The sequence below is a fragment of the Orbicella franksi genome, chromosome 12 (genome assembly GCF_964199315.1).
Source record: "Orbicella franksi chromosome 12, jaOrbFran1.1, whole genome shotgun sequence".
Classification (NCBI taxonomy): Eukaryota; Metazoa; Cnidaria; class Anthozoa; order Scleractinia; family Merulinidae; genus Orbicella; species Orbicella franksi.
Genome location: NC_138156.1, coordinates 10588596 through 10603404, shown reverse-complemented (window position 1 = coordinate 10603404; position 14809 = coordinate 10588596). Strand labels below are relative to the sequence as shown.

General features: G+C 40.0%; 1 protein-coding gene across 1 annotated transcript; it reads right to left on the bottom strand.

The window, feature by feature from the left end:
* Positions 1-55: 55 nt before the first annotated feature.
* LOC145464125 (glutathione hydrolase 1 proenzyme-like) lies at positions 56-9720 on the bottom strand. The gene is made up of 9 exons (XM_081447940.1): positions 8766-9720; positions 6667-6977; positions 5360-5552; positions 4412-4719; positions 3766-3899; positions 2845-3032; positions 2171-2411; positions 1396-1545; positions 56-637 (listed from the first exon to the last, which is right to left on the bottom strand). Exons 1-9 carry the CDS (start codon positions 8921-8923, stop codon positions 467-469), a joined length of 1854 nt encoding a protein of 617 aa, XP_081304066.1. The 5' UTR covers positions 8924-9720; the 3' UTR covers positions 56-466.
* Positions 9721-14809: the final 5089 nt, after the last annotated feature.

The following is a 14809-nucleotide window of genomic DNA, read 5'->3' as shown; positions in this document are numbered from 1 at the left end:
TTCCGGCAGATTCCATTGTTGAACGACTGCAGAATTTTCAAAATATAGTACGTCTCCTTCGTATAAAATGTTTTTTTTTCTTTTTTTTCCTGACAGCTGAACGTGATTGCTTGATAACATCACTGTTGTCTCAACTGGTGATTCTCGCGGTCCAACATAGGTTTGGCGGGATGCGGGATGAAATAAATTTTACTGGCGGGATGCGCGATAAGAAATACTTCGGCTGAAACACGATTTGCTCATTTTGACAGGCGGGATGCGGGATAGCTTTAAAATTGACGGCGGGATGCGGGAAGAACAACATAAAAATCACAGGTTATGGACGTTACGCGGGGAACTTCAACTCTAACCAGGCGGGATCTCGATAAACATTCTGACTGGAGTAGGATGGTGGGATAAAGCCAAAAACAGTGGCGGGATGCGGGATTGGAAAAGCCTATGTTGGACCCTCGGTGACCAGTGAGCGTTAATATCCCGCGGGAAGGCCTCCTTTCCTGTAGTCAGATTCTGCGTAGATTTGAGGTACCAAACTGTACACGTAGCCTTTTCGTTTTCCGTGGGAATCAACCATTTTGAACTTGTGAGGGTTTTTCACAATTCCCTGGACTACTCCATGGCTAACGTCGCTCACGTTCACCTAAAATGAGAAGAGACAAAGTAAGGTCAAGTCTGCATACGAGCCAAGAAGTCCATCAGGCCGGCGCTTGTCTCCGGTTTCAGTAGTATGATACGACTAGGAATATTTCTTCTCCCCCCCCCCCCCGCCACCTCGGATGTGATGCTAATCCATAGCAGGCTTTCCCCCCCCCCCCCCCAAGCATTAATTTCGCCGGTATCCACTTATACAGCTGTGTGGGGAGAGGCAATGTAAGAGTAAAGTACCTTGCCCAAGAACACACACAACACAGGTTCGAACCCGGACTGCTAAATCCGAAGGCGAGCGCACTAACCATGAGGCCATTGCGCATCCACTGACAAAATGACAAGAGAATTACTTAATTTGACGCCCAGATTAGTCCACTAGACAGAACGTAGAACTATCAACATCCAAGTGCTGTAAGCATATGCATTGTTTTCTTTTTGTTAAAATGTAAAGAAGTGGAAGTGAAGAAATTTGAAGTTACATATCAAACACGAGAAACGGCGTTTCATCACGTTTCCAACTACTAGAAAAGATGCAACGTACCGCGAGGAATTGTTACCGAAATTCGAGGTGATCGAGTGTTTGATATATCCTTTCAATTGAAGCTTAGACTAGTGAGAAAACTGAGAAAGCCTGTGCTAATTAATATTACATATCCAAACCACTCTTGGTGATTTAGTTTGTTTAAACGTAATGTATTGATAATGAGTTCAAGAGGATCTTTTCCTTGACCAGTCTTTTATCAAATCTACCTGATGTCCAAGAGCCTTTAGACCGTTAACTACTTCTGTTGGAAACTTAGTCTCAGCGAATACATAGTTAGGATAGAGCTGGTCGTGTACTCGAGGCATTGTTACGGCAGTCTGCAGATTCTTCTTAAACCAGAAATAGTTCATGATGGCCTGGAATGAAAGAAACAAAACGAGACGATAGTTGAATTACAAAGTCCGTGTGGAATGTCTATATAGCTATTCATGGGTTGGGCTTTCAAACTGGGTATGTGAAGAAATAGAATTAACTTCTTGCTGTTGTGAGAGGCACCATGAGGGCGAAGCCCCTTGTCATGAATCATAACACAAAGGCAATGACCAGACACGACTCCAGGCATCTGGGCCAGATGTTCAAAGGTGGATACCGTTATCCACTGGATAAATCACTATTCGGTAAATAACGCAATTAAAACTTATCAAAATCTAGCCTGTAACGGAACTCTCGAAAGTCGTTCGTTTCGTCAAGCTTGCGCAGTAAGGAACGAAGACTCGAGGAATGAGATTTATTTTGCGAAAAAGTTCATTAAAACTACTAGCACCTGGTCTTCCCTTCAGCACTCGGTCGTCCATTTTGTCTAGTACTATCGTTTGTATTGTTCAAGCCCCGAGACTCGAACATAAAGTAATTGGATCGAAAGAAAAAACGCGTTGAAACAGTTACAAACGAGTCAAAAGTTCGGCCCTTTTACTTTCTTGAAACTGTAGTAAGCCAGCTTCAGCCAAAGCTTATTGAAAGTGATCGTTCACCGAAACTAACCTGGGCAACAGAAGTTGTGATTATAGTACCCCCAGCAGCGCCAATAGTCATGAGCACATTTCCTTTTTTGTCCAGTACCATTGCGGGCACGGCCGAGGACTGCGGTCTCTTCCCTGGCTTGATGAAATTAACAGGTGATGGTGGAAGTCCGAATTCGTTCGTGACGTTTGGTGCGCTGAAGTCGTCCATCTCGTTGTTATAGACAAACCCAAGCTTGTTTGAGAGAAACTTTGCCCCAAAACTGCAATAAAACGCAAGCCGAAATGATTGGTTTGACGCACTTTACTTAAAGTATTGGAAGCATTGGACTGGAATTGGAAGCATGGCACGCATATCCGCTTCGCTTCGTACAGAAAACAAAGCAAAATCGCTGATCTTATAGAGTATTTAACGAGTGTGGGTCGCCTTTGTCGCTTTAGACTGTTCACAGCCCTCTATTTTCTCGTATTTTTATTCGATGCCTCGCTTACTTTTTTCTTTCGCCTGCGTAGACAAAGAGAGAGGCTGTGAACAGTCTATTGTCGCTTCCTACTGAGAGATGAGAGATGTACACTCCACCACGATGACAAGATTTTGATTTTCGATCATGACGTACAGTGGTCCCAGTGCGGCCCTCCCTCGTTCCAACGCGTTCAGGGGGGTGGGGAGGGAGAGCAGCGTAACCTACTACTTACTATCCATTCACAGTGCTCGTAAGCGAGACTGCATCTCCATTGGCGGCAAGCACGGCAAGATGAGTTGTTCCAGTCTTGATAGGCACGTGGTATCGAGATCCGTAGTAGTCTTGAAGGTGTGTTTTTGTGTCCGTGATTTGGTGTCTAATGTCGTCCGCTAGTTTTGTACTCATCATTTCCTTGACAGTCTGGGAAGAAATAAAATGAGAAGTGAAAGTTTCCGAGGCATATAAAGGAGCTACGTCACGGTTTCGCATTTTGAAAAGTTCAACCTAAATTTTTCAAGTTCGTCGTTTGCAATCCGTGATAATCTTCTCCATCCTTGACCATCCTTGTTCCCTTATGGTTTATTACAATCTCTTTGGTGTCTTTCTATCTTAGTGAACTATTATTTTTAGGTTTCCTTCATTTCAAAGGTAATTTTCTACGCAGCCAAAATGCCGTGACTGAGCTCCCTTAAATAAGGGCAAAAAACCTGAAAACGCTAGCTAAAAAGAAGAATCCTTACAATCATTCAAAAGCCGCGATCGATCCCCGTGCAAGCATGAGAACTTATATCGGTCAAATTAAGTACAGGGTCGGGTTGTTCGAAACCCGGTAAGCGCTAACCCAGGATTAAAAGTTAATCGAATTATTAATTTTTCTGGTACGAAAATGTTTTTCACTACTAATATTTTGTGTAGTTTGAGATTATTCAAAGTCAAAACTGAAGGACAAACAAAAAACCTCACCGAAAAGTTGCAAAACTGAAATCAAAATTTTCTCTAATCCTGGGTTAGCTTAATCGGGTTTTGAACAACCCGGTCCAGAAATTTTCTTTTTCTTTTCGAGATTGTTCTGTTTCTTACCAACACATCAGCAGACATTACCCCTTACTAAAAGACCGAGGCAAAACTACAAAAGCTCTTTATGACAACAAACCTTGTTAACTTCCTTCTCATAGTCAGGGTCAGCGAGCATTGATCGATACTTGTACGCAAACTTGAATGCTTCGATGATACGGTGATACGTTCTCACTGGATTTTCATCAAGATCGTTCTGCCTTAATTTGAATCCTGCGGTAAGCAAACATAGATACCTGCTGATGGGAGTTACGACAAAATGATCCTTTTTAGGAGTTTTGCTGTGGGGTACAATTGAATCTGATCTCCAGAACAAGTTGTTGCCTGGAATCTTTCACAATCCCGTTTTTCTCCGGCCTCTTTTCTTTTGTTTGTAGCTGTTTTTTGTTTCCCTCCCCCGTCGGGGAACAAGTAACAATAGTTAATAGTGGCCAGAGTGGTTTTCGATTGAGCGTCGAAAGTAATCAGACAGTTACTTTGGTTTTGTTTTGGTTTTACAATGGTTTGAGATTGGTTGAGTAGTGTAATTGGTAAGTAATCGGTTTGGCTTTGGTTTCACGACACTCAATTGAAAACTGTTCTATCAGGCAGGTTTCCTGTGATTGATTTAAAAGTATATCCTCTGTGGAACTGTGAATGAAACAGGAATTTTTCTCTCTTTACGTAATGAGTAATGCTCTTGGTACATCTCTAAAAATTTAAATGAGCTGAATACATCCTCTTACCGTCCAAGATATTTAAAGTCAGAGCCAGCACTGGTCCAGCGGTAGGCGGTGGAGTGCTCAGCAGCGTCATGTCATCCAGCTTGCTTTTTAACGCTGGACGAAACTTGACTTTGTAGTTCTTGAGGTCATTCCTTGTCAGAACCCCTCCAGCAGCGCGTACTTCTTTGACGAGAGTTTTGCTCATTGCTCCGTTATAAAATGGTTCGGCGCTTCCCGCCCGTGCAATAAGTTGAAGAGTTTTGGCCAAGTGTGGTCGTTTCAAGAGGTCTCCTTTTTTCAAGAGTTTTCCATTTCTGGTAAAATCTCGTCTGCAAGTATATTTTAAGCAAGAAGAAGGTAGATAATAGAGGATAATCGAACAACTTTTGCCATAACTGCTCTGGTTTATGATTGTTTGTTTATTGTGACAATTATCAATGTAGGTGCGGTCTCATGCATCCTTGACCCATACACACTGTCAAAATCTAGGTAAACAACCCCACGTTTTTAACTGCATACTGGCTCGGGGAATAGCAGAGTCATTCAATAATTGAAGCAATCAGTCAGTCAGTCAGTCAGTCAGTCAGTCAGTCAGACAGTCAGTCAGTCAGTGAATCGACCAACTAATTAATTAATCAATCAATCAATCAATCAAGCATTCAGTCAATCAACCAACCAACCAACCAATCGATCGATCGATCAATCAATCAATCAATCAATCAATCAATCAATCAGTTAGTCAATCAGTTAGTCAGTCAACCAACCAACCAACCAACCAACCAACCAGTCATTCATTCAATCAATCAATCAATCAATCAATCAATCAATCATTCATTCATTCATTCATTCAGTCAGTCGGTCAGTCAATCAATCGGTGAAAGAAAAATGAACGTTACAGGGAAACCATTGTTGGTCAAGCTATTAATTGTCTTATTATTCTTCGTCAACCAAATAACTTTTCTTTCTCACCTAAACGTCTTGTCCTTCATGAGTAGATCTTTCCAGATGTTTATCGCTATTGCTACCGTCTCTGGAATGATAAACCCTTTTTTAGCGATGTGTATAGCTGGTTTAAACAATTCCTTCCATGGTAACTTGCCGTATTTCTTCCACGCAGCTTCCAAGCCTCGCAGCTCTCCGGGAACTCCAACAGCTAGTCCACCTGTGAATGAAGACAAGGAAAAGGACTGACGTGAAAAGGTTCTTAAGGAGTGTTACACAGTCGTAACACGTAATATTGTAAGTAACTTATCAATTTTATTCTGTGTATGTAACAGGGTGTCTTTACCCAGGTGTATAAATCGGTACCGCCGAATTTAATCCTGGGGGTAACCTCACGATGGACTAGCATCCCATTTAGGGGAGAGTAGAAATAGTCCTAGCCCCTTCATGCTACTGAAACCCGAGATAAGCGCCGGCCTGATAGGGAACTAGGCTCGTACTTTACCTTTACCACGTAACAGGATGTATTTTTTAACGGTTTTAAACGTTTATTCACCATCCGTGTCCAGTATCTATTTGTCAAATCGACTGATGGAATGGACAAACTTTCAACGGTGCTCAGCAGTATCCTGATTTAGTATATGCACACTCAGTGATCTTGGTGTTTCAAGAAATCTGATTGGTTCGCTACCTCTGGCTAATCCTAAGTCCCGCTAATTAGATGCAATTGTCGAAGACCTAACACTGAAAACGTGAGCTTCACAAACTCGATACGGTGGTTAATTTAACGACCTTTATCGACTTCAGGTTGATAAATAGCTGAGTGTTTCAAGTACCCGCCGCCTAAGGCAGCAGTTTCTTTAGAAACTAATACCCTTATGGAAGGTTATGTTCAGTGCCGTTGCCAGGTTTACGACGTGCATAGAAACGTATGTAACCACAGTGACAAGCATGGAAAAAGGGTAACGATAGTCACATGATATACATGATAAATACAAACATATTTGTGCAATACATTTTGTGGCATCCGTTTTATACCATGGAGGGACACATACGACATAACCGTACCCAAATTCGCAATTAGCCAATCAGAAGTCGTGTCTACTGTCCTGATATCCTGCGATATCAAGTCACTGACCTAATATAGTTACGATATCATGGTCACTTGGTCGAATCTGGGCGTGTTTTGTTTGGTCGTTTGGTCTCGTTTGGTCTCGCCATGGGTATTTTGGCTCAACTATGTCTCTCTAAAACAGGAACCGTGATTCAACCAAACTTGCCTGATATGCCGCCGAAGTGTACCAAAAGGGTATGATTAGGTATAAAGATATTACCTCGAATCCCATTCAAGGGATCTCCTTTGAACAAATCAACACCAGAATGCTCAGGCGCCGTCTCTCTGAAGTCGATCATCTCCGCTGACCGTTTGTGACTGTCGTACACCATCATAAACCCACCGCCTCCGATCCCAGTGGAATGCATGTTGATGACGCCAACGCACAAGGTGGTTGCTATGGCAGCATCAACAGCAGAACCCCCTTTCTTGAGAATGTTCCGTCCCACTTTGGAACACTCAGCATTGTCTGCGGCCACAGCAGCATGCTGGTAAAAGTGCTGTTTGACTGGTTGTTTAGCGCTCGTTGGGCTTTGATATGAAAAACAGGAATTAAAAGTTTAAAATCAAGGAAACAAAAGTGTAGCAGCTCTCGAAAACTTGTAATTCTATTCGTCGTCATAATGCAGCAGCTGTTGTTTTGGGGCTAGGGTGCATTGTTTCTGTTGTTTGTTCTATCTCTCAAAGGGTATCGAGCAATTCATTTGAGACCTTGCGAGAGCTGCGTCTCGACCCCAAGTGAAAGCCTGAGTGTTTCCTGCGCAAGACTATACCTCTGGGGTATCTGTGCCTTTCCCATTAGTTCAACCAACGAAGAGTTTTTATCACGGAAACAAGCATATATCATAGCTCAAATTCAGTGCGAACTCATCGGAGCAATTTTCAATTAATTGTCGTAAAACCAACACCAAAGTAATCACGTACTCTGGCCAATCACAAAACGACACAGGCAATACAGTGATCCAATCAAAACTCGAAGTAATTGCAAGTAGCCGAAGCAAAGCACGGGAAAACGTGTGCAAGCGAGTCACGATTGGTTTTGGTTTTAGTTCTGATTGGATGACAAAGTGGCGCGTGTTTTTTGAGCCAAACATTTAGCGCAGTTGATGGAAAACCAATTACTTTTCGACACTCAAATGAAAACTGCTCCATCTTTACTAAGATACCAGTTAAACATTACATACTTTATGACTGGTCCCACCCAAGTAGTTGTGCAAAGAACCAGTTAGTCCAAAAACAAGTGATTTGTCATCTAGCAACGAAACGATAACATACTGAAAAGAGCGAATGTTAGAGTCAACCAAACTGTATCGCATCCCACCTAAGTTGCAATCTATAGAAATATTTCCCACGCGGGATATATCTGAATTTAATTCATAGCCACGTGATCAAGAAATCCATTAATGAAAGGGGGGTCGTGTAACGTGCATCGGGCCATCAGTTATCCATTAACACTTTGTAATCTAGCTGACATGTTTTGACAGTTGTCAAATTTTTTAAAACTAACAGCCAAAAATATTCAATGCATTAAGAAAGATTGTTGAAGTGAAAGTGGCTTGAAGTTGACGTTTCCATCCTAAGCCCTACACCTGATCACTAGTTAATTCTCCACACCCTCCGCCCTACGTTTCTTTTGATATAAGTGCTGAGAATTCGTTGTTACATCAAGGCAATACCCTTTGGTTGACGATTTTCTCATTTCTCATCACCTGCCTACATGGCAATATATTGTTGTTATTAAGAGAATTAAGAAGTGAATCACTCTTTAAACCTGTACCCGTTTAATTTTCTGTGCGCCAAAAGGTTGTTTCGATTGATCCTTGGATCAAAAATGTCATTGAGTCAAGGCAAATTAAAAACAGTGATGTACTTTTCCGGCGTTCAAACGAAACAACAATTCTCTGATTGTGTCTTATTGCAATAACGTCGCACTGCAATTTTTGATACAAAGTGACAACGATTGACGGGGCTGTATTTCAGTTAATAAGTATTCTTCTGGATAAACAAAACATGATTGCTAGATAAACGTGTTATTCACCGGTGATATACGACAACATTTGGATTCGATTGAGACAAAAGTGCGGATCAAAACTGTTTGTAATGATCAAGCTTTAAACTTATCGACTGAGGCATAAAATTTCGAGCAGTTATATTTTTGTTCAAGGAAACATGTCGAGTAAAATCGCTGAATAGAATTTCCTATGCCTATTACCCGGTTTGTGAGAAATCTGCGCGGCTTGAAAGACATTTTTGCGTCAAATCTTCGCAATCTAGACCAACAGATATCGTCATGTATGACTATCAGCTTCACTTCCTTACCTTCCCATCATAAACCTTTTCTTCAGATCTCTTACAAATGGCGTATCCCTGAATAGGAATCCCACTCCTGCCACCACAACACACGAGGCAGCTAACACAAGTAACGCTCGCAGATAGCGCCGTGAGGAGCGGCCGGTCGAGCACTTCTTCTCCAACATGGCGCCGACAGTCGTTTGGGAAAAATTTCAGTATACGCTCGACGTTGTGTCCTATCGAAAAACACCAACTGAATTATTCACTGGTGGATCAGGGAAATGAAACGGTTGGCAGAACTCGCTGTTCTATGGTTGCTAGGTCACCCGTGTCAGATTCAGGTACCCGCTTCATGTTTTGAAAGCGCGTGGGTGCCGAAAGGGCGTTCACTTGTAAAGCCTAGGGCCCGTTTCTCGAAGGTCCCGAAAGATTTTCGCAAACGAAAAGCTGTACCAAAATCTCAAACCTTATGACTACAGAGCTGTTTTTTTTTTTTACATATTCTTAACATGAACAGCGGTTCTCTTCATACAAGAAGTTTCAGGCGTATACACCTCTCTGTCTTTAAATATCGATATACTAAAAAGGGCTTTTCGGGCCCGAAAAGTTTCCGGGGCTTTTGAGAAACGGGCCCCTGGTCAACCGAAGTCACTAGAGACACAGGCTCACTGCGTTCACTTTGATTATGTGAACGTAAGTGAACGGACGTTTTTCGCTTTTGCCCACCAAAGTCACAAGGTCGCACTGAAATACAAAGTCAGTCGCGAAATAAGCAAAATTCTTGTTCTGTGCTTCTAGTACTAAGGAGCTTAAGAAAACCACGACGGCAACGGCAACGGCAACGTCGCTAAACAAAAGGTTTAATGAGCAGAACAATGGCTGTGCCCGTGCGTTATAATTCTTGGTACATTTCTTTGCCGTCCTCTGCAAAACTACAACGTGAAATGACCAAATTCTGCGTTGTCTAGAGAACGTGAGTTACGGCGGCTAATTTTTTAAATTTTTATTTCAAATTTATCACTGGGTTCCAGATTCAGTTTCGTGATAGCTTTGGCAGTGATAAACAAAGTAAATGACTTAGGGGTTGCTGTACTGCGAGATTCGTAGGTAAAATATAAAATCATTTTTTTATCAACGTTGTCCTCGACGTCGCCGTCGTGGTTTCTTAAGCTCCCTACTGGATTGAAGTGCGCGCGGTGAAATAGAGTGGTTCTCTTCAAACTTGTTTCAACTTTCGATAAAAATAGCGTGCACTTGCAAATGAACGTGCGAGTCTTTTTTGTCATGTAACGCAGATCTGAAGGGAAGTTCGTAATTCGCTCAAAACTTGTGCCCTAAGCGTGGAGTTATAGGGGTTGAGAACGATTATTCTTAAAACGAAGACTTAAAACTTCTTACCCACAACTACAGTAACCATAATCATTTTGATGAAATAGTTTATTAGCGACACACCATAAATAATAATAATAATAATAATAATAACAACAACAATGATAATAATAATAAAAATAATCATAATAAAAAAGATCAAACAAAAAGACGGCGAGGAGACCTTCAATAAACCAGCAGGCGGATAGCGACGCGTTACTTGCGTTGTCAGCTTTGTGAACGTATTGGGTACTAGTAAATGGGAGACAACTCTTGTTTTCCTGTTCCTTTTGGCTAGCTGAAGACAAGATTTCTAACCACCCGGCAAAAAGAACATACTTCTTCCACGGGTGAAAGTTTGGAAGAGCAAGCGGCTAGAATGGCCGCAGAAGAAAAAACGAATGAGATTAAAATTCGATAAACATTTCAAAATAAAAATGAGCGATAGAAATTTTACACAACGTTTCGATGTCGTCATGACATCATTATCAAGTGACAAGAAAATAACGGTTCAACACCTCTCACCGCATATATAACACTGTTGAACCGTTATTTTCTTGTCACTTGATAATGATGTCATGACGACATCGAAACGTTGTGTAAAATTTCTATCGCTCATTTTTATTTTGAAATGTTTAGAAGAAAAAACAACAACGATACCTAAGGAATATTATACCAGTGTTTTTAATTGTCTCTCTGAATATATCGTGTTTATTTGAAAAAAAATATATAATACACAGAATTTTCAGCCAATTAGAGCATGCATTTTCTCTCTTTTTTTAGAGTTTTTAACGCTCCGCCTTATAACGGTATGTACACATACACTTCTGCGAGATTATATTCTGAAACTGGGTGAAAGCGAAAGCGTTCTTCTGGTAAGAAAAACAATTTGAAAAACATATAGAAAAGGTGCACTAAAATTTCAGTCCCTTGTGTACAAAATTGCTATCCAACAGTTAAGTGAAATTTTTTTCCATAACAATTGTTTTTATTAACTTATAGTTTTTAATCTACATACAACAGTATGTAGGCTATTTCGTCAGTTACTGTGCAGAAATTTAGTTCAGCCAAAAATCCTTGCCGTAGCAAAGATACCATTGATATCTCCAGCTCAGAAGATTTTCTCTCAAAGTCACCTTGATTGAGGATTCCTTCAAGTATGAGTTTGTTCTCGTAAGTCACAACATGACAGCCATATAATTTTTTAATAAGCTATAAATTCTAATAATAATGGATTGCATGCTGTTTCACTGACTAGGGCTTTCGGAAGTAACTAAATCCATTCAGTGTGGCTGATTTAGATGTTCGCGTTATTTCTGACAGAAGAGCACTTGTAGGTCATGCCAGTCATGCACACCCGAATAAGAATGGGAAAAAAAAGCGAAAAAATTAAGACTTCTTAAACTTAGATTCTTTTTATTAAGGTGGAGAGAAGGAGGAAAAACACTGATCTAAAATAAAGAAAAACGTGTTCAAAGACCATTTAAGAGAAGAATGTGGAGATTTCAGTTTGACCTAAACGAAGTGAGGTATGAAAAGGCGGGAAAATATTTGTCAGTGGCTGTTGGCTTTTTTCGTTAAATGAGGCATGTCAGCAAATTAAAACAAGTGAGACAGAGTTTTCTTCTGATATATTCCGGCACAACTCGCACAATCTCCTCTATTAAGTCGTCCATAATCTGTGACAAGCGACAAAGGTTAACGGGAAGATTCGGAAGGATAGCCCTGCTGAAAATGTACTCATCGTGCCAGTCAAATGGCGGAATCAAGAGTTTACTGTTTACGCGGCATTCATGATCACTTGAGTTGCTCACATCGATCGAGTTCACTGGAGACTGCTGAAGAATAAAAGAAGTAAAGGACAAGATCCAAATGTAAGGTAACAAACTTTACTAAAGTGCTAAGCTTAATTTTATACCGAAAAATCTGTTTTCGCTTCCTGAACGAAACTGTTTCGGATCTAGAATTTCCAGTTGGTTTTGCTGCCATTCGTCTTCTTTCAGTCGCTTTTCTTGTGCATTTACAATCCTTTTCAGTTAAATCTTTTGGATCAAACTCTGTGCAGCTGAATTAATTGTGACATTAAGTAGCTTTTTGTAGTTTCTGGATCGCCTTTGACTATTTTTTTGCCTTTGACTGCTGTTTTCAGCCATCTTTTCCGACGGAATTTCCGCTTTAATACCGCCAAAAATTTTTAAGCTAAGTGATACTTGCCGCACATAATTTCCATAAAAAGCCAAATATAGGTATAATGTCTGGTAACCGAGATTCAATGAAATAATAAGAAGGGTAGAGATGCATAATTCGAGGGTGAAAATTTGATAATATTGTTAATATTTCTTTCCAATGCGCGCTTGCTACGATGTTGCGACATGACTTACGTGCGCAGTAAGGATGCGTAGAAACAAATAACGCGAGTGTCCGTAAGAAACCCTTTTAAAGTGCTTTGACTTTGTGGCTCATATCATTTTGCGATCAGTTGCATGGATAGATCGTATTATAACTCTTATCTCTTAGGCAATTTTATTGTTTTTAGTAGCTACAGAGCTGAAACAAGGCTTAAGCGCATAATTTATTAAATTATTTTTTTTGTTCTGGGAAATGTTAGGCAAACAATTTTCTAAACTTTGTTGGTTTTATATTCCTCATTCATCACATTTAACTTGTAAGCGCACTCAAAAAATGTATTTTCTTTTCGTTTGGTGATTCACTACTTCGCGGTTTTCAACAAAAGTACAATATGGTTTACGCTTATAGACCGAAAATTTTTTAAATTGATTTATTTCTAGCTAATGGCTTTGCTTGAACGCGTTCAGTCTACTAACTTATTTCGTTTTGTAGAAGTAGTTCGCGATAATGCATAGCGAACAGAAGAACAAAAACAGCTTGATGACGGACCTATAGAATTGAAGTTTATTTAAAGTTTGTTTGAATTTTTGATGACTGAGCTTGTTAATAACTTTTGCCGATCAAGCTGGGACATGCTGTGAAAGACAACGCGCAAACGTTTGGGTTCTTTTTGTGGGGCTGTTCTAATTCAAATGACTTTTAATTCGCGTCTTATTTACTACTCAGCAGGTCGAAAAGACCAGTGAAGGCGAGCCATTCAAGCGAATTGAAAACTTCGTGAAGCTAAAAAGCAGACAAAGACTGCTAGTTTTTTAAAAATCTTATCTTGGGTAATAAATCAACAAAATAAAATAGTCAGTTTTATTTTGGCTTTTTAACTGACCTCCTTGTCGCAGCTGGACGAATTTTGCTGCCATTCTGTTACGCGCGAGTTAAATAAATGACAAAAAAGAAGACAAGATCGTAGACTAATAGCGATTTAATTGCACCTTCAAACTTTCTCCCTGCCAAACTGACTGTTTTTTGGAAATGATGTCAACGTAAATAAAGACAGCTCGACATTTTAATACTATTTCAAAGACATTTGCGACACTGCGAAATTAAAATAGAAAATTCAACAATAAACGTTTTGGAGCGAGCGAAACAAAGTGAAAACTCTCAGCGGAGTTAAAACGCTCTTTCTTTATAATAATTTGTATTTCTTTCACAAGAATCTTTTGAAGGGAGTTAATAGTACGAAAAAAAAAAAAAACCAGCACAGCTGTTTAATAGCGAAAACGTTCCCGCGAATTTTAAAGGAAAGAAAGCGAGGTACCCTCTGGCGGCATTTTAATTTGAAATCGACGCTTATTTGCCGTTTGAATCTAATTCATTCGAAGTATTTGCCTACAACGCACTGAAGAGCCCTTATTTTATTTTTAGATCTTCACTCAAGTTGGCCTTTCTTCTAGAGATTTTAATTGATTATAGCTTCGCCGTTTCTTTAAAAAGTTATTTGTTCTCGTTATGTGGTTCTTTGAGGAGCAAATGTCAGTTTAAAAGCGAATTAGAAATTTCGTGAGGTGGAAAGTGGTTGGTGGTTAATTAAACACGGGTTGTTGATTTTTTACGTGTCTGACCCTATAAATCGATATATTTCCTTGCAGCTCTTATGCTAAATGATACCATAGATTGGTATGGAAATTTAAATATAAACAGTAATAGCGCAAAAAAGCGGCTTCCTCTTAACCAAGAGGAAGGCCTTTGTTATCGAATGACATACACCTTGATGCCTTGATCGTGACTTTTCCTTGATTGCCTTATTGCCGCCTACACCTTTATGCCATCTTGATATCCGGAATGTCATAAATTATCTCGTAAAAATATCACTCGCATGTTCTGAAAATGAACGTGCGAAAATTGCGGAACGTATTTTAATGTTTTCCTTTCTTCCGCGCGCGAAATCACAAATTAAATTCAAACAATTTAACCTTTTGAGCTGTGAAGTTTTCAAACGATTACTGTATATTACAATTCTCATTTACTGCGGAAACACCTATGGTAATGTCAATGTCTGTTTTGGGCCTCTTTCAATGGCTCTGTTTTATAATTTTTGATTCAAGCGACGTTTTCAAGACGTTGCAGGAAACACGCTCTTTTTTCTTTAGCAATGAATCGCTTTTCTAAATAGCCTTTAAATCAAGCGTGTATCATAACTTGAAAAGGACCGATTTAAGTATACTGAGAGCGAATTGTGAATCCACTTGTTTAAACGGAAGGCTGTTTCTTATCGAAACATTTTGTTTAAAGAGCGTGCGAAAGCCACATCTGTCGATATTGTTTCACAGTGTAGTTCGCTGAAAGTGGTAATCCTC